Genomic DNA, 21841 nt, shown 5'->3' on the forward strand with positions numbered 1-21841 from the left:
TGAAAATGACTGCAAGGAGTTAAATAAGGATATTGACAAGATACATGCATGGAGCCAAAGATGGAAAGTAGAATTTAATGCCAGAAAATGCTATGTGTTGGAAATAGGAAAAGTAAAATGAGACCTTCATGGAATTACAAAATGGGAGGAGAAATAATAATGAAAAGTAATGAAGAAAAGATTTGGAAGTAATGATTCAGGACACACTATCACCTGAAAGACACAGAAACGGGATATTCGGCTCTACACACAGCTTGTTAACAAACACTGATATGGTGTTTGACTATTTAGATAGAGAAATGATGAAGAAAGTTATAACAAGCATGATACGTCCTAAATTGGAATAAGCAGCAGTAGTTTGGGCTCCATATAGAAAAAAAAGATATATGGAAACTGGAAAGAATACAGAGGATAGTGATGAAGATGGTACCAGAATTGAAAGACTTAAGGTATGAAGAAAGACTTGAAGAGATGGGTTTCCAACACTACAAGAGAGAAGAGAAAGAGGAAACCTGATAACAATGTACAAATTAGTAAACAATATGGAAAGAATTGACAGAAATGACTTGGTATCACAGATGGAGGAGGGAGAGAGATGGACAAGAGGGCATGGGAAGAAAATAAAGAAGAGTGGATTTTCAAGTAACATCAAGAAATGCAGCTTCGTGTATAGAACTATCGAAATCTGGAATGATTTGAAGGAAGAGGTGGTTGCGGCAAACAGTGCACACGTTTAAATAGAAATTGGATAAATATGGTTATGGAGACCAGACAAAATGAGCTTTGGTTAGTGCCCTGTGCAATGCAACTAAGTAAACACACACACACACACACACACACACACACACACACAAACACATCCATGGGAGGGAGGGAGGGTGGGGAGGGAGGGAGGGAGGGGGAGGGGGAGAGAGGGAGGGAGGGAGAGAGAGAGAGAGAGAGAGAGAGAGAGAGAGAGAGAGAGAGAGAGAGAGAGAGAGAGAGAGAGAGAGAGAGAGAGAGAGAGAGAGAGAGAGAGAGAGAGAGAGAGAGAGAGAGAGAGCATGGACTCACTCACTATAAGTTACCAAACATCATTTCCAGATGTATAGGAGCGAAATATAGACCGCCAAATTTAAAAATAGCTTTCACATATGATGAAAGTTACAGTTACACATTGTTCATCACATGATGTATATTGCAGTCTTGTTAGACATATCAGGAGGTATACCTTGGTTAATCAGAGAAAACAGCTAATTCAAGATGGCTCTAGAACCAAGAAATCAAAAGTATTTATAGTCAACCTATATCTGCAAAATATATTTGTTTCTATTTTCTTTCAGAAATATTACAGTAAAATCCCTCTTATCTGGCATCAACGGGACCGCCGACATGCCGGATACCAGAAGTTGCTGGATACTTGAATAGAAGTGAAATTATGTCCACAATCACCACCCTACACTCACGCATCTTACCATAACAAAGATCAGCTGATCTTAATCAGCAGGTGATCTGATCAGCTGCTTAAGTGTAAGCACAACACGCTTCCTCTTTTCTACAACTTTAGGCATGATGAAGACGTCAGGCGATAAACAGTGCACACACGGGACTGAGTCACTGAGTAAACACAGTGCAGTGGGCCGCGGGTGGCGCGAAGCAGCGCGCTCTGGTGGCGAGGGGACAAAGTATGCCTCGAGCGGGAATTTTAATCGATTTTATGAGTACACATTGATTTTTTATTGATTTTAAGGCTCGGGGAAAAATGTGCCGGATACTTGAAGCTGCCGGATACTCGAATGCCGGATGAGAGGGATTTTACTGTATTTATATACATTAAAACACGAATATATCAGATTAAGAGGGGCTAAACCAGTTCCAAAATAGTAAAATTCTAATAAAAATATTTATATTTGTATTTCAGTACTTGCTGGGCCACAGTGAGTCAGAGCCAGAGCTGTGCTGGTGTCCAAACAAATAGATCTTATACTAATTCCTACCAACCAAAGGTTCATTAATTTAAAATTGCATTTGTTTATGTGTGTATTGTTCAGTTTTGCCATTCATGAAATCTAAGCCACCACTGAAAAAATGACACATCCCTGAACTGACAGTTACTATCATCACTTTAAACTTGGATTATAGTGTGGATCACACAAGTCCCTGACAACAAGTGGCCACAAGTGGAACTTGAAGAACCATGGCCACTACTTCAGGGGATAACTGGTATACAGTAATTCAGAAGTGGACTGAACAGAGTTGAGGTCTAATTGACTGGTGCTTCTCTTGAAAGCACCAAGCAACTACTGCATTGTTACTTTCCAACACATGCAAATGGGCCTGGTTACACGACACTTCTACCTCTCTATATCTGTCTCTATCTTTTGATGTGTTAAGAAGGAAAGAAATAACAGAAACTAACCTTAATCCAGGCATCAAGGATATCTTGCATGGATAAAAGCTTCTCCTCCCAGCTGCGTATTTCTGCCTCAAAGGGTTTAACATAAGGAGAGCCTCTCATAGTCTGCACTTTTTGTGTATGTTCATCTAGGAGCACTTGGATGTCATCTACTGCTGCCAATATGCTGACACCTGTCTCCCTTGATTACCAAACAGAATTTTTGTTATCATCAAGTCAAAGAATTTAACATCTCACAATAAATATCGAACACCCAACACAGTAGTAAGAAAAGAAATCATATACATGAATTCAAAGTTTGATCTAGCAAATAAATCATGTAATAGAATTCAGTAAAGTTAATTAACTCTTTAGAAATAAAAATACTACTCACTGGTTCTGAACACGTACAGTAGTGATAAAGAGCACAAAATCAAATACTAGTCTGTATGGAATAGCTCAGCCACCCAACCAAAGAAACTGTAAGAGCCAGTATGAAGAAAACTGAAACACAAGAAATTGATCTAAACTGGAGGGAAAAAGCCATGTAGTGAGAAATCAGCCAAGGCTGACCAAAATCTGCTTCGTCTTTTGTGACCAGGAAAGGCGCTGAACTTAGGTTTCCATGAATGTCATGATAGGTTTAATGACCAGCCCAAGACTCTCAAAACCCAATATATCCTGCCTTTAGATCTATTTCTCAGTGTTTCCATGATGCTCTAAGGCAGGCCAAGATACTGAGATACTGCTTCTCTTGACTCAATCAATCCTATTAACCCTGAGGACTTAATTGGGTTTCACAAAAACAAATTGCTGCAATACAGAAGAATGACTCACTAAGGCAGAGTTCCAGAACACCTATTGTTTGACCCATTTCCAATACAGCAATAGTAGTGATAGTAGTAGATACTGGTGAAGCTGCAGCCTCAAAGCTCCCAGTTATCATTATTATTATTAATCTTATCATTATTATGAACATTATTATCATTATCTATTATTATGATTAACATTACAGATTATTATCTTATAATAATAATAATAATCTATCAATCCATATACTAGGCTGGCAATCCTGCATGAGGTGGCCCAGACAAGGCACCACACACATTCACACTCTTAGCTCTGTCAGCCCCTAGACGAAAAGGATAGTCTCATGGTCCACCATACTACATCCTAAAAGACCCTAAGCACAGCACAGCAGTCCACACACATCCACAGCAAACACCAACAGCATATAATGGTTTACTCCTGCCCTTTCCTAATAAGACAGTTCCCTACCTCACACCTACTCTAATCCTGAGACCACAGCAGATGCAGGGTATTTACTGCAGTACTCATATCTAGTGAGCTATGTTTAAAGATCTTTCTCAGTTTACCAAATACTTTTCTTGCTTTTTTCATCCTGTACTTCACCTTTGTCTCAACTCTTCTGTGCACTGTAACTGTTGATTCCAAATACCTTAAATAATTAACCTCTTCCAGTTGCTTTCCATTTAATCTTAAATCCATCCTCCCATCACCTATCTCTCTCAAACATTTCAATTCTTGACTTTATTTTTAGTTTCCTCCTCTCACAAACATGCCCAAACTATTTCACTAGTCTTTTCAACTTCCCCTCTAAGTCAACCACTAGAGCTGTATCATCAGCAAATAGTAGTTGACTCAGATCACATACCCTTTCTTCCCACTAATCAAACTCAGCCAGCCTCATATTTACTTCCTTTACTACATCATCCATACAGAAGTTAAACAATGATGGTGACATTACACAACACTGATGCAAACTGCTCTGACTGGGAAGAACTCACACATGCCTTCACTCCTTCCAACAACGTTCCTCCAACTCCATATACTTTCAGAACTTCCCAGTCCTTTCCTATCAATCATATCAAATGCTTTCTCCAGGTCCATTAATGGCAAAATCACTTCCTTCACTTTCACAAAAAAATTTTCACACAACTGCCTTACTACAACAATCTGGTCTGCACAACCTCTTTCCCTTCTCAAACCTCCCTGTTCCTCTTGGATGGCATTTACAGTTTCTTCTCTGCCTCTCCTTGTAAGCATCCACCCATACACCTTTCCTACCACTCAGCAAACTGATACCCCTATAACTGGAATATTCCAATCTTTTCCCTTTTCCTTTATATAAGCAAACTACACATGGACTTGTCCAGTCTTCTGGCACCTTGCCAGCAATAAAGCACACATTTAGTAAGCTTACAAAGCCATAATATAATGTCCATAATAATAATAATAATAATAATAATAATAGTAATGATAATAATAATAATAATAATAATAATAATATTAATAATAATAATAATAATAATAATAATAATAATAATAAATAATAATAATAATAATAATAATAATAATAATAATATTAATAATAATAATAATAATAATAATAATAATAATAATAATAATAATAATAACTATTATCATTATTACTGAAGTTATTATAATTGTTTATTATCATTACATTTATGTGATCTTTTTCTGTTACATATTACTTTAGTTTTACTCCTATCTGTCCTAATAGATACAATAGTGGCAACTGGGCTCAATGTTGACATAGGTGGGGGAGAGGGAATCTGTCCATGTAAGGGTTTTACATTATTAGCAGAATTTTTGCAGAGGTTGTTCTGATAAAAAATAGTGGACTGGTTACCAAAATATGGTGACATATTTCCCATTAAACCTTAAATACTAAATACATTCTGCAGAATTAGTATGCTACATACTTATGGGAGCAATTGTAAATATGGATATATTTGATAGATAACAAAATATTTTTTCTCATCAAAACTGGAATGAAAAATTCAAAGATGAAACTAATATATTGGCTTAGGGATTAGCAGCTCAAATCTGCATCATGCCATTAAGAGAAAGGAATGTCATAATTATGGCAGCTCAAATCTGCATCATGCCATTAAGAGAAAGGAATGTCATAATTATGGATATTTCTACACTTATATAAGAGACCAAAGCCATCACCTGTCTCATGACTAGTGCCAAACCAATGCCACCTGACATTACTTCTGAACACAGACCTGGCTGACCTCAAAAGACACCTTGAGACACAACCATGGCTCATCTTTCTAATGAACTTTGCCAGAGAAAAATTACTTTTGCACTATGAAATTCATAGAACAAGTTTTCATGGTGGACTTGGTCCCTTATATCAGGCCCAAGAAAATCACAAAGTGGCTTGCAAAATAAAGATCACTTGTAAGGCTGGTTAAACAATTCACCTGGCCTGTATCCCATAAGGGATGCATGACCAAAGTATTGAATAGTTTATATATTGAATACAAGTTCTAATCTTTCTGGCTTATTCTTTGTTTCAGAGAATACATCATCTTACTTTATACACACATTTTTTTTTTAATACTTCACTTCAAAATATATGTAAGCTTTACTACAACAAATGATTTGGCATGATATACATTCAGCAAATGATTTGGCATGATATACATCAGTATTTGGTTCTATGGTATGGTGATGAAACATAACAGGAAATTAACTTAAAGTATCTGGTCCATGCAGCTGATGAATCTAAAGGGTAAATATTAATATAAACAAAATTAATGATGATAAAACTGTGTGTGGGATGGATGGTAGGTCTTGCAAAGAATGATGGAGTGGTACTTGTGAATCAGAATATCCTTTGATTGGTTACTTGGAGACAATGGGAAAAATTACATACATGACAAATGTGAGTATAAAATGTACAGTATGTGTAGAAAGAAATTAGCTTGTAAAGTAAGAGGACTATGTTAGAATGTTGGAGATAGATGATGGATGGAAGAGTGACTAATGAACAAGGATAAAGTATATACAGAGGAAATAATAAGACACTCCTGCCATGACAGCTCCAATGTGAAATTCCAAGGAGCAAGACTCACATATGGTTGTATTTCACTTCTCACCTCCATGGTTTGAATTCAAATACCACACTGGCCCATTCTCCTTTCATCTTCTCAAGTGCCTTTTCCAGACTAAATTCTTTTGATGCTGCATGGCTGATCTCCTCCAATTTTCTCTGTATTTTAGGTAAGCCAGCTTCTATCATGTCTGCTAAGGATGTCTCAGGAGTCAGATTTAATTCAGTTCCCAAATGTTCTCCAAGCTGTAGGATTTAAATATAGTAGTTTATTAGAAAGTGTATCCTTGTATGAAAGCACAATCTATAATGTTTTTTTCTTTCTTTTGGAAAATATTCAATAAAACAGGTTACTACTCTATATACCAGAGTGAAGTTTTCATAAAAGGATAGACAAAGCAATCACCCCAAAAAAAAAACACACACACACACACACACACACACACACACACACACACACACACACACACACACTGGAATATACAGCAGTGGTGTAGTCTCTACATAGGAAGAAAGATATAAAGTTGGAAAGAATTCAGAGGGCAGCTACAAGGATGGTCCTGGAGCTGAAAGATCTAACATATGAAGATAAGTTGAAGGAAATGGGACTGCCAAATTTGCAAGTTAGAAGGGAAAGGCAAGATCTAATAACAATGTATAAAATAGTTAACTGCATTGAGAAGATAGACCACCAGGGTCCAGATGAAAGAAGACAAAGCTGGACGGATGAGAGGGCACTCAAAGAAGATCGAGAAGAGTCAGTGTTTGAGGAACATCAAGAAGTACAGTTTTCCACATAGAACTGTGGATATCTGGAACAGACTAAATGAAAAGGTTGTTACAGCACCAAACGTGCAAAAACTTAGGGAAATAATGGATAAATATAGATATGGAGACAGGACACTGAACCCTGCTCGAACCCTGTACAACTAGGTAAATACACTAACATCAAGCCTAACCTAATCTAACCTAACCTAACCAAGGATTTACCTAGATTCTGGTTGTACAGGGGGGCAGAGCTTGAGTCCTGTCTCCATAATAGGGAATTGTGTGATGTGAGTGGAGGGGAAGTGAAGTGTAAATCAGGAAGTGGTTGAAGGGGTGAAATGGGAGAGTAGTGAAAGGTAAACATTATCAGTGATATCAACAGGGAAGATGGTGGCCAGCACAGTAAATGTTTTTGAAGGATTCAAGGATGTGGACCTCACTGTAGCCCATACAAATAAACAAATGTGGAAAATTGAAGGAGAAAATTTGAAAATACGCAAAGAAATACGTAACTTAGCAGTGATAGTAAAGATGTGGATGTGGTGACAATGTAAAAAAGATAGAGTGATATAACAGAGATGAAGAGGGAAATGGAAAGAGAAAAAGAAAACAGAGAACTAAGGGAAGAGGTGACAAAAATAGTGGAGTGAAACAAGTACTGTAAAGAAATCAAGAAACTCAAGGAAGAGAATGTGGAGTTAAAGGAAGCTTTACCAGAGAGAGAGATTAAGGTTGAAAAAAATAAAAAAGTTTGTGACAGAGGAAGTCAAAAGCTGGAGAGAGAGATAACAACAACAAAAGGTGGATATGGAAGAGATAATAAGGCAACAGCAACAAAAACACAATAAGGACATGGAAAAAGCAAGTGATTAAAATAATAAAGGAATAAAGTAATCTTGTGAGAGACACAGTACAGAGAAAGATGTGTGTGGTGGTATTTGGGGTCAAGAAGAACCTACCCATGAAAATAACTAGAGAGAAAGAAGAGGCAGAAAGAGCTAAGGAAATTATAGCAGAAGTGGCGGGAGAATGAGAGGAGATAGTTGAACAAACTCAATATGTTTATAGGATTGGAAAGTACAACAAAAATGGAACAAGACCAATGAAAATAAGATTCATGTCACAAACAGCAGCAGAACGTCTTGCTAAGAACAGAAAAACTGGCAAAAATAGACAGAATGAGGGAATATGAATAAAGAGACATGAACAAAGAAGAGAGAGGTTAACTGAACGGGTTGAGAGTAGAGACCCAGTCAAAAAAACCAGGAGAGAGAACACAGGAACAAACAAGGAGACTCATTTGGAAAGTTGTGGACATAAAGGTGAGGAAATGGTGACAAAGATGCCATGGAAGATCACCAAGCAGAAGCTTAAAAATTATGTATACAAATACAGATGGTTTGGTGTCAAGCCTTTTGGAACTTAATGACTACCTAAAGAACAATAAACCAGATGTGGTATGTTTAATGGAAACCAAACTAAAAGAGGAAATAAAGATGAGATTTGCAAGGGAAGGTTATAGAACATGAAGGAGAGACAGAAAAGAAAAGGAGTGATGATATCAGTAAAAGAGGATATTCTTGTTGAGGAAATGGAATATGGTGATGGAATGGCAGAAACTTTTAGTGTTGTGATCAAAATCAAAGGAAGTGAAAAAAAGAAAAGTTATTGTGATGCACATATCACCCCCCCAAAAAAAATAAAAGAATAAATAAAAAAATGCATGAGACTAACAGATATAAAACTATGGAACTAGAAACAAGAAATAGCATAGAGGAAATGATAAGGAAAAGTAACAAAGTGCTCTTAGTAGCTAACTTCAACACTAAAGGAATTAAATGGGAGGAGATGGAAGTGAGAAAGAAAATGTTGGGTCATGGAGTGAAAAACTCATGCAAACCATGATGGTGAATACAATGAGGCAGTAGGTGAACAAACCTACAAGTAAGAAGAACCATCACAGCTGGACTTGGTGTGTACAAAAACCCCAGAAAGTAAATGTCTGAGTCCACTGTGAAGAAGTGATCATGTGACAATAGAACTAGTACTACAGGAGGAAACAGTGTTGCATAGGAATGAACAATTTAGAAATGGGAGACAGAACTATGTTAAGCCAAACTTTGCAGACTTTAATAAATTTATGGAAAAATTAACTGGAAAGAGCTACTTGAAGGTAAAGTAATACAAGAAAAATATGAGAGATATTTTTGAGCAAGTATAGAGAGGGGATGCAACAGTTTGTACCAAATTATAAAGTGAAAATTGGGAAGCATGAATGGTATAATGCCAGTTGTGTAGAAGCAAAAAAGAAAAAGGACAGGGCATGGAGGAAAATCATGAGAAAACTGAACACAAATACTAAGGAAGAATACAAAAAGGCAAGGAATGAATATGGTATAATAAGAAGAGAAGAAAGAAATTTTGAAAGTGACAGTAAGAAAATGCAAGGAAGAGCCCAAACTTTTCTATAGATACATAAATAGAAAAATGAAACATAAGATGACATAAAGAAGTTAAGAAGAGAAGGAAGAATTTATGAAACTACTGACGAGACGAGTGAACTAATGAATGAGAGTTTTCAATCTGTGTTTACAAAGGAAACCAATTTAGTGGCACCAAAAGTGGTATCATAGAATGAGGGAATACAAGAGATACAAGTATAGAGACAAGAAATCAAGAAACTGCTGGAAGAGCTGGATGTTGAAAAAGCTATGGGACCAGATCAAGTAAATGGATGGATATTAAAAAAAATGCAGAAAACAAATGGAGGAACCCATGTGGGATATAATTAACAGCTTGTTGAAAGAAGGAAAAGTACCAAAGGAATGGAAAAGAACTAAGATAGTCCCAATATATAAAGGAGGAAATAAAATGAAACCATTAAATTACAGACCAGTGTCACTAACAAGTATTGTAAGCTAGCTTTGTGAAGTAGTATTCAAAGATAGATGAGTGCAATATTTAGAAGATGAAAATATAATTAAAGAAAAGCAATCTGGATTCAGGAAAGGGAGATCCTGTGTAATAAATCTACTGAGCATTTATATGAGAGCAATAGATGGATTGAAAGAGAGGGATGGATGGGTTGATGAGGTATATCTGGATCTCAAAAAAGCATTTGATAAAATTCCCCACAAAAGTCTTATGTGGAAGTTAGAGAATGAAGGAAGACTAAAGGGAGTAACATTGAGATGGATGGATGGTTATTTACAAGGGAGGGAAATGAGAACAGTAATCTGAGACACTAATCCAAATTAGTGTGAAGTGACAAGTGGGGTATTGCAAGGATCTGTATTGGCACTTATTATGTTTCAAATATATGTAAATGATATGACAGAGTATCTAAACAGTTATAAAACCATTTTGCTGATAATGCAAAAATAATGAAAATAATAAAGGATGAAAATGACTGCAAGGAGTTACAAAAGGATATTGACAAGATACATGCATGAGCCAAAGATGGAAACTAGAATTTAATGCCAAAAAATGCCACATTTTGGAAATAGGAAAAAGTTAAAAGAGACCTTCATGGAATTACAAAATGGGAGGAGAAATAATAACAAAAAATAAAGAGGAAAAGATCTGGGAGTAGTGATCCAGGACACACCATCACCTGAAAGGCACATAAACGGAATATTCAGCTCTATCTACAGCTTGTTGACAAACATTAGGGTGACATTCAACTACATAGATAAAGAAATGATGAAGAAAATTACAACAAGCATGATACAACCTAAATTGAAATACGCAGAAGTGGTTTGGGCTCCACAAAGAAAAAAAGATGTATGGAAACAGGAAAGAATACAGAGAACAGTGGCAAAGATGGTACCAGAATTGAAAGGCTTAAATTATGAAGAAAGACTTGAAGAGTGGAATGGGGTAGAGGGGATCAAGGACTAACATCCTTTCAAACAGCCAAGTAGGCATCTGAACTCGAAACCAGTCACAGGCTACAGCTTGTCATCTAAGAGAGTTACCAGTGTATGATAATCACCCACAAGTTATGATACAGGGACAGATGCACACGTTTATTACAGAACCTCATCAAGGAGAGTAGAGGGTATCTTGTATCGTAAAATGTAAACAATGGGTTATATATTCATAATGCTAGAAACACAGCACACATAGTAAATCCATTTTGTATTGAGCATTTAGGTGTGATTTCCTTGTGGATTTGGCTTTCTGCTATCTTGCCAAATCTACCTGCACCATGCCTATGATGATCTGAGGATACAGAGGGTGTTTGAGTTGCAAATGAGATATATTTTGGAAGGCTGGTCATAACTTGCTTTGCTTGCAACTCATCACTGTAATTTTTTGGTATAAAAAAAAAAAAAAAATCACTGTTCCACAGTGTAATGCCGCAACAAAGCTTGCCCTACTGCTAATGGAGGTACAAGATACTGGGCCCATATTCTTCATAAAGATGTATATGAAATATATCATACCTAAGACAGATGTGTATGATAGCTAAGAACGTCTATCATAAGTTTTGTCATAAGTCTATCATAAGCATCTTGCCATGTAGTGCTTACTTATTTTGAAATCTGAAAGACAAAGCAAAAATATTTCATATGTTTTATAAATATTTCCTTTGTTTATATGTGCTTGGGGAAGAGGTTAAATGAATAAAATAATGATTCATTCCTTGAAATATCACATTAAAAGCAATCTTGTTGAAGCATCTCATTGTAAACAACTGACTTACTTTATAATGTTAAAAAATAAAGTGGAAGGAATATCTTCAAAACAGGATCTTTTTTTTTTTTTTCAGAATGTAAGACTAATAATACTAAACCCCACTGTAATCCACTGGAACTGAGGCACATCAGATGCACATAAGAAAGTGAAACTGCACATGAGCTCAATATCTGGAAGTTTATATTAAATAACAAAAACTGAAAGAAGAAAAATCACTCATTCTTTTATACCACTGACATGACAACACTTCCTACATGACTGCTGGAGTCTAGAATTTTCCACTTCCTCATCCCTCTCCACACCCAGATGCTCCCACTCCCACGAGGCTAACTGGACAGCCAGTCCTTCTTTCCTTTTTAATTGTATAAGGAGTATTTATATGTACTCAAAAATTATTTTGAGTTCTACATCACTAGGAACATTCAGAACATCTTTCTTGGATAGATTATTCCATCCTCAAGGATTCTGTTGTTATGGGGCAGCCATCTACTCAGTGGGAGCATCTGTAATAAGTTGTGCTAAGACAGGGTTGACCCACTCTTAGCAATCAACTCCTGTACCACCCCAGCCTCAGAGTCCCCATCTGGAGAGGGGACCACAGATGTCCCCTGGTCAGACTGCTCTTCTGGTATCAACCCTAAGTGTCTTGACGCCCCCTCCTCAACTTTTCCTTCATTAACTTCTGCAACATTCACAGGCTTAGATCTAATTTTCAATCTGTAGAACACTTCTCCTCTATTAAATCTCATCTTTTCATCACTGAAACACAGGTGTCTGAGACAACTGAAAGTAGTTCCTTTTCTGTTACCGCCTACTTTCTCTATCCTCATTTTCAATCCAAAGCTGGATGTTGCATTTATGTGTGCAATGACTTAACGTGCTTTCATGCCCACACTCTTGAATCTTCCAAGTTTTCCACCATCTGGCTATGACTACAGAGTCACTCTCAAATTAAATTTATCTGTGCTGTATACCTATTGCCTAACTCCTCTGACTTAAAAATTCTCTGACTACTTCCAAAGTGGGGCACATTCTGACCCTCTACCCTTTTGCAGAGATCACCATTCTTGGAGACTTCAATGTTCATCACCAGCTTTAGCTTTCCTCTTCCTTCACTGACCATCCTGGTGAACTAGCCTTCAACTTTGCTATTCTGCATGACCTAGAGCAATTGGTGCAACACCCTACTGATATTCCTGACCATCTTGGAGATACACCCAACATTCTTGTCCTTTTCCTAGGCTCTAATCCTTTTGTTTGTGCTGTTACCCTATCTTCTTCATTGGGCTCCTCCAATCACAATCTCATAACTGTATCTTGTCCTATCACTCTAATCCCTCCTCAGGATCCCCCTAAGTGGAGGTGCCTCTGGCATTTTGCCTTTGCTAGTTGGGGAGACCTGAGGAGGTATTTTGCTGATTTTCCTTGGAATGACTACTGTTTCCATGTAAGAGACCTGTCTCTGTGTGCTGAGCACACAACAGAGGTGATAGTGTCTGGCATGGAGACGTAGATTCTTCACTCTTTTTCTCAATCTAAACCTTCCAAACCTTGGTTTAACACAGCCTGTTCTTGTGCTATACATGATAGCGAGGTGGCCCACAAAAGGTACTTGAACCTTCCATCACCTGAATCTCATACACTTTATATTTCTGCCCAGAACCATGCCACATCTGTTCTCCAACTAGCCAAAAACTCCTTCATTAATGGAGTTTAAAAATCTTTCAAGATCTAACTCCCCTCATGACTTCTGGCATCTAGCTAAAAACATCTCTAATAACCTTGCTTCTTCTTTCCCTCCTTATTTCAACCAGATGGCACCACTGCTATCACATCTATCTCTAAAGCTGAACTCTTTGCTCAGACCTTTGCTAAAAACTCTACCTTGGATGATTCAGGGCTTGTTCCTCCCTCTCCTCCACCCTCTGACTACTTCATGCTACATATTAAAATTTTTCACAATGATGTTTTCCATGCCCTCGCTACCCTAAACCCTCAGAAGGCTTATGGACCTGATAGGGTCCCTCCTGTTGTTCTCTGAAATTGTGCCTCTGTGCTTGCACTTTGCTTAGTAAAACAAACTCTTTCAACTCTGACATCTACCTTTTCCTCTTGCTGGAAGTTTGCCTGTATTCAGCCTGTTCCTAAAAAGGGTGACCATTCTAATCCCTCAAACTACCATCCTACTGCTTTAATTTCCTGCCTGTCTAAAGTTTTTAAATTTATCTTCAACAGGAAGATTCTTAAACATCTATCACTTCACAACCTTCTATCTGATTCCCAGTATGGGTTCTGTCAAGGCTGCTCTACTGGTGATCTGGCTTTCCTTACTGAGTCTCAGTCATCCTCTTTTAGAGATTCTGGTGAAACTTTTCCTGTTGCTTTTGACAGAGTCTGGCACAAAGCTCTGATTTCCAAACTACCCTCCTACAGCTTCTATCCTTCTTTATGTAACTTCATCTCAAGTTTCCTTTCTGACTGTTCTATTGCTGCTGTGGTAGATGGTCACTGTTCTTCTCCTAAATCTATTAACAATGGTGTTCCTCAGGGTTCAGTCCTGTCCCCACTCTTACTATTATTTATCAATGATCTTCTAAAGCAAATTTCTTGTCCTATCTGTTCCTATGCTGATGATACAACCTTGCACTTTTTCCACATCTTTTCATAGACGTCTAACCCTCCAGGAAGTAAACAGTTCATGCAGGGAAGCCACAGAACACCTGGCTTCTGATCTCTAAAATTTCTGATTGGGGCAGAGCAAACTTGGTATTGTTCAATGCCTCAAAAATCAATTCCTCCATCTATCAACTTGACACACCCTTCCAAACAACTATCCCCTCTTCTTCAATGATACTCAACTGTCCTCCTCTTCTACACTGAACATCCTCAGTCTGTCCTTTTCTCATAATCTAAACTGGAAACTTCACATCTCATCTCTAGCTAAAACAGCTTTTATGGAGTTATGCATTCTGAGATGTCTCTGCCAGTTTTTTGTCACTCCCAGCTGCTAATTCTGTACAAGGGCCTTATCCATCCATATATGGAGTATGTTTCACATGTCGAGGGGGTTCTACTCATACTGCTCTTTTAGACAGGGTGGAATCAAAAGTTTTTCATCTCATCAGCTCCTCTCCTCTAACTGATTGTCTTCAGCCTCTTTCTCATTGCTGCAATGTTGTAGCAATGCTATTTTCATGCTAACTGCTCTTCTGCTTTTGTTAACTGCATGCCTCCCCTCCTCCTGTGGCCTCAGTGCACAAGACATTTCTTTCTCTCACCTCTATTCTGTCCATCTCTCTAATGCAAGAGCTAACCAGTATTCTCAATCATTCATCCCTTTTGCTGGTAAACTCTGGTACTCCCTGTCTCCTTCTGTATTTCCATCTTCCTATGACTTGAATTCCTTCAAGAGGGAGGTTTCAAGACACTTATCCTTCATTTTTTTGACTACTGCTTTGGACTCTACTTGGGGACTGACATCTCAGTGGGGTTTTTTTTTATTATTTTTAAAATTTTTGTTGCCCTTGGCCAGTATCCCTCCTACACACACACACACACACACACACACACACACACACACACACACACACACAAAAAAAAAAATAAATAAATAAATAAAAATAAAAAGTGCAGATATATGACAAACACACACAGTTTACGTTCAAAATGCACCATTTTTCCTCCCTATGAAATGTGTCATAACCAAGACTCATTAGGGTTACAATGCAGAAGACAAATACAACACATAGTACCAAATTCAAACTTAAAATTGGCAAAGAGAATGGCACCAAGCACAATTTCATTTTGCAAGCAGATTACTTGTATCTCTGAATGCTCATAACTCATTACCTTGTAACTCAGATTCCTACTGTACAATGGACCTTAGTTACCAAATGCCTCCCTTTTTGAACAAATTGGTCTTCAAACAAAATTTTGAACTCATAATTTGGTTCTCAAAGTTACTTCATTTCATGTACTAAAAGACAAAGCAAAAGCTGCTGTTTATTACTAATTTATAGTTTTTATAAAAATTTCCTTTGTTTTTATGTATTTAGAGGAGAGACACAGTGGGTAAGACAGTAATTCAATCTTTGAAATAAGGTAAATGTCATTGCATTGAAGAGCCTTGATGTAAACCTTGGAGTCCCCCATCTGGGGAGGGAACCACAAATGTCTCCAGGTCAGACTGCTCTTATGGTATTGATCCTGTGTCTTGACACCACCCTCAACTTTTTCTTCATTAACTTCTGCAACATTTGCAGTCTTAGATCTAGTTTTCAATCTGTAGAAGACCATCTCTCCTCTACTAAACCTTATCTTCTTTTCCTCACTGAAACACAAGTGTCTGAGGCAAGTGACAGTAGCCCCTCTTTTGTTCCCTCCTAGTTTCTCTATCCTCATTTTCAGTCCAAACCTGGATGTTCCATCTATGTGCAGAATGAGTTAACTTGATCTTGTGGCTATATTCTTGAATCTCCCAAGTTTTCCACCATCTGACAACTACAGAGACACTCTCAAATAAAATTTATCTGTGCTATATACCTTTCACCTAACTCCTCTGACTGTAAGAAATTTTTTGACGGCTTAACTTCCAAAGTGGAGCACATTCTGACTCTCTTCCCTTTTGTGGAGATCTCCATTCTTGGAGACTTCCATTGTTCACCACCAGCTTTGGCTTTTCTCTCCCTTCACTAACCATCCTGGTGAACTAGCCTTTAACTTTGCTATCCTCCATGACCTAGAGTAACTGCTGCAACACCCTACTTGTACTCTTGACCGTCTTGGAGATATAACCAACATTCTTGACCTTTTCCTAACTTCTAATTCTTCTGCTTATGATGCTACCATATCTTCTCTGCTGGGCTCCTCCAATCACAATCTCATCTTGCTGTATCGCTCTAGTCCCTCCTCAGAATCCCTCAAAGTGGAGATACCTGACATTTTGCATTTTGGGGACCTGAGGAGGTATGCTGATTTTCCTTAGAATGACTACTGCTTCTGTGCCTGAGACCTGTCTCTGTGCTGAGTGCATAACAGAGGTAATAGTGTCTGACATGGAGGCAAACATTCCTCACTCTTTTGTTGCCCTTGGCCAGTGCCCCTTCTACATAGGAAAAATTTTTTGGGGGGGCTTGCTCAGAAGTAATCCCGAGCTCTCAGTGACCCACAATGCCATCACTACTGTGCAACTGCATTTTCTCTAGCTTTTTCCAGCAGCAAGATGTCTAAATGTTATGATGACCTTCATTTTGGGTTGCTACTCTGTGTCACTCTGTAAGATTTCCATCAATAGACTGGTGACAAAAAGAATACAGAGGGTGTTTGAGTTACAAGTGAGATATATTCCAGAAGGCTGCTTGTAACTTGTCATCGTAATGTTTTGGTACAAAAAATAAGTATCATACGTTCCACAAACAATATAATGCTTACTTACTTGATACTTGATACTATGAGAGAGAGAGAGAGAGAGAGAGAGAGAGAGAGAGAGAGAGAGAGAGAGAGAGAGAGAGAGAGAGAGAGAGAGAGAGAGAGAGAAAGCACCTTGCCTTATGGGTGATGTGATACTACTGAGTAGTGACAGGCTTGAGGCTTTTGACAAATGCTAGACTCAGTATGCCAGGTGTTAGACCCGGATTAAAATGAGACACCTCTCTCTCTCTCTCTCTCTCTCTCTCTCTCTCTCTCTCTCTCTCTCTATTCTTTTCGGGTTATGCATGTCTATATTTCATATAATTAATTAAGATGGCTGATGAAAAGCATAAGACAGGTTTGTTTGCCTATTTGTGGACTTAGGAGTGGGTGTATCCAAAGTCCAGCAGGTGTAGCCCTGAGTCATGAAACACTCTCTCTCTCTCTCTCTCTCTCTCTCTCTCTCTCTCTCTCTCTCTCTCTCTTTCATGCACATTTTTTCTTTTCTCCCTCTCTCCTTCTCTTCTCGGGTTATACACGCCTTTATTCATATAATTTATTCAGATGACTTGCTGAAAGCACAAGACAGGTATGCTTGCTTATTTGTTGACTTAATGTAATGGAGCAGGCTTTGTACACCATGCAGCGCAACCCTCCTGCCTCTATGCCTCCCAGAGGCCGATTGGTGGAGGTCCATATGCCATGGAATCTAAAACCAGGCTCAATGTGGTGCAGTACGATAAGTTTTTAAATTAAATTTAAATTTTAAACTAGCATCTCAAAATAAACTGAAACAGGGTCTGTGTCCTGGGATAGTGGGCAGTCATTTGCTATGCTGTTGCACTGTGTGGATAGTGGCAAAGTGGTATACTAGGTAAATATGATGTGTAGTGCCAAATTTGAACTTTTGGTTAGCAAAGGGAACAATATCAAGAGCACAATTTTATTTTGTGAGTTGACTGCTCATATCTCTGAACATTCATAACTCAGACACCCTCTGTACCTGCAGTCTAAACAATATCATCAAATGAGTTCCTAATCATGAAGTTTATTCAATACATCTTTTCTGGATAAACAATTTCTGATCTGAAGATGTTGTGAAGCAGCCATCTTGGCAATGGGAGCATCTGTCATAAGCCAATTAGACAGGGTGGACAGGGGTCCAGGAACAGATTACTCCATTTTACACTGATTCCTATGGGGAAAGTAGTTTTGATTTCCAAACATTCCAGATTTCAAACGGCATTCAGGAACTGATTAAGTTCAAGAACCATTTTTTTGACATGCAAGTTTTTGCAGGTGCATGGTGAAGTTTTTACCGTAGATGGTGACCAGATGAAATGATCTGTCACGTAACTCTACTTGACCTGAAATGTGTGGCCATGGCCAATCAATGTATGACCTTGACAATGTTGGAAAGAAGCGTTGTCAAGTGTCAAGTTATGTACATACACCAAGATCATTGCTATTTTCTTCAAATAAATTAAACATTCATAATATTTTTCATGCTTATTAAAGAAATTAACGATTTCAGATTCATGATGAAGCAAAAAATATTTAAAATATCACAAAGAAAGGTGAGTACTGTGATAGATGTGACAGAGTGATGGGCAGGAGAATCCCAGTGGAGGAAACACCTAAATGCTCACTACAAAATAGATTCATTATAATGAGGAAATGGTGGTGCCTTGTTTATCAGTTTACTAATAGGAATATAATTTATATGAACAACTAAATAATAGGCAAGTGCAAGTCTTAAAAACCTCTGCCACTTCACCTGAGTCCAGTGTCGCTGCCGTAGGCCTGGGCTACAGATGCACTGTAGAACAGGTACATGTAGGCGGAATTTCTCAATCCTCTCCTTGACATACTCTGCTACACGACGTGACCCTACCTATAAAAAATGCGCAATGCATCACATCTATGATGTTAAAACAAGTTTAAAGCCATACTTAACACTTATGGCATTATAACAACTTTAAAGCCATATGACACATAATATATGTTTGCTCCCCCATGCTATTATTACCATTCTTAAAGAATAAAATATTAACACTCAAGGGAACAATACAAATGAGAAGATTCACCATAAAAAAAAAAAAAATTGGTGTAACAGCTAGTGAATAATACACAGAAATGAATGAACTCTGTCTGTCACATCACAGGAGTTTGATAATATGTATATGGACTAACAATTGGATATTTCTGATATTAAGTAAGATAACTGAAATTCATTGACTGTATTCAGTTCTATATTTTTATTACATAAGAGTTGCCATTTAATGAAATAAAAAAAAAAAATTAAGAACACTGACAATGCCTCTGTTCATAATTTCACTGCATTTAATCATGAATCTTAGTTTGGTATATATTTTTTAAAGATAATTTATCAAAAAAGAAATGCTTGTGAGGATCACAAGCTCTTTTTTCATATTTCATTCAATATTTGACTTAGAATTACCTATGAGAAAGTTCACACTTTTAGTTTTCACAGTAATCACTGCCAATATCTATACATTCAGACATGATAAAAATTACCCTCTGGTTTATGGTTATGGCAACAACAGATATATTTATAGCTCTATGCACCCCACACCAATTAACTGGTGTTCCATTCAGGTGCTAATATCACTTTTGATACTTTTCTGTGGTACTTTTAGCCATCCTTTTATGTGTGCTTCCATCTATTGTAGGTCAAAGTCTGAATGGCTTTTTCACTTTCTTATTCCTTGGCTCAATAATATTTGAGATTATTTTTTTCTTTGTATCTTAACATTTCTCCCTTTTACTTTTCTCTTGAGATTCTTTCACATTCTTCTCATGCCTCAGCAAAGGAAAAGTCTTCACATTCTTCTAAAGCCTTCTTTGTACATACTCACTGAGCTGTGATCCCAATTACCTGAATTCCAAAAGATATTATACTCAATACATTAGTATATATATAAAAGATATTCATCAGCAGCTTTTAATTATGTGTTCCAGCTGACTTTTTTCTTGTCAATCATAATTTTATTTTGTTGGATTGATAATGATTCATATTTGTGACACTTTTTCACAGATTATTTATTCATTTATTAGTAAGTCATTACCCATAAGGGCCACCCATCATGAGAGTAACACATCAGATTCTCTAAATAGCGGGAATGCTTTTTTAATAGGCAGTTCACTCATTTTTGTTACATAAAGGCACAAATGAATAAGTATATAATGTAATATTCAAAAGATTTAGCGAATGACAACTCTGTACAAGCTATAAATGAAGCACCCTATAAAATGAAGGACTATTCCAATTTTTAACATAAAAAAAGAGTAAAAAACATGGAAGGTTTTAAGGAAAAAAGTATGAATTATATATATATATATATATATATATATATATATATATATATATATATATATATATATATATATATATATATATATATATATATATATATATATATATTTCCTTTCCTCTCCCTCTTTCGTCTTGTCTCAAACCTCCGTCCCTGTCACCTCCGAGATAAGGAACAAGAGAGTGATACCTTGCTCTCTCGCTCCCCCTCATTAATTTTATGTCATTTTCACTTCATCCCTTCTCACTCTCATATATGTAATTTCATTTTCACTTTCAATAAGTCTCATTCTATTTAGCAATCCTTAGGATTGTTCTTACTTTCACACACACATACACATACAAAGAGAGAGAGAGAGAGAGAGAGAGAGAGAGAGAGGGAGAGGGAGAGGGAGAGAGAGAGAGAGAGAGAGAGAGAGAGAGAGAGAGAGAGAGAGAGAGAGAGAGAGAGAGAGAGAGAGAGAGAGAGAGAGAGAGCTTGGACTTAGGTGGGGTTTACTGTGTCTATATGCATGATGCCGACAATAGGTAAATGTGACTGATACTTGTCAAAGCAGTGCGAAACTCAGGATGGTAAGAATTTAGGACTAGGCGTGAAACTTGGGAGGTACTGTATTTGTGTTATCTCAAATGTAGTAGTGAAAATGTGCTCATTTTATGTTTTTTTTTTTTTTTTTTTTTTTTTTTAACTGTGGATTTTTTTGTTATTCTCTGAACGGTTCCTTGGAACCAATGAATTTTTTCCCATAGGTTCTTCAGTTGCCATAATGCACACTTGCCAAAACAAATGCTATATTGTAATGAATAACGTTAACTGTCACACACCCTATTGATTGTATGTATATATATATATATATATATATATATATATATATATATATATATATATATATATATATATATATATATATATATATATATATATATATATATATATATATATATATATATATATATATATATATATATTTCCCAGCTCAACTGTAAAGAGCACAAAACCTGATCCATGAAGGTCTTCGTGAGCTTAAACATGGTCTTCCACATTTCCTCAACCTCATCACTGATAGCTTCAGCATCTAGTCCCTCAAATGGACCTGAGGAGAAAAATAGGAATTACTGTAAGAAAATTCATAAAGGCCAAAGTAAATAATGGAAGGCTAAGAAATTAAACAACTCTAACCAATCATATTCATCAGGATTTTACTATTTCCTCCTTCCTTACTTTTTTTAACACTATCTTTTTACTCAGTCTGTTTCAATATCATCTGCTGCCATAGCAGCTACAATAAATACAAGAATAATGTTGAAGTGACGTGAATGATGATTATTACAGTACCCAATCAGCTGAAGTGTTGCACTTGGCCCT

At 37.0% G+C, this 21841-nt stretch overlaps 1 protein-coding gene across 4 annotated transcripts in view; it reads right to left on the reverse strand.

Moving 5' to 3' along the window:
* LOC135099898 (dynein axonemal heavy chain 3-like) overlaps positions 1–21841 on the reverse strand; it is a 430253-nt gene that overhangs the window by 288407 nt on the left and 120005 nt on the right. For all 4 annotated transcript variants that reach the window (XM_064002569.1, XM_064002565.1, XM_064002567.1 and 1 more), the window contains exons 20-23: positions 21475–21569; positions 18919–19035; positions 6310–6509; positions 2399–2576 (exon numbers count right to left, since the gene is read on the reverse strand). In XM_064002569.1, the coding sequence (XP_063858639.1) occupies positions 2399–2576; positions 6310–6509; positions 18919–19035; positions 21475–21569 (590 nt within the window). The remainder of the gene's footprint in view (positions 1–2398; positions 2577–6309; positions 6510–18918; positions 19036–21474; positions 21570–21841) is intronic.

Source organism: Scylla paramamosain, chromosome 4 (genome assembly GCF_035594125.1).
Source record: "Scylla paramamosain isolate STU-SP2022 chromosome 4, ASM3559412v1, whole genome shotgun sequence".
Lineage (NCBI taxonomy): Eukaryota > Metazoa > Arthropoda > Malacostraca > Decapoda > Portunidae > Scylla > Scylla paramamosain.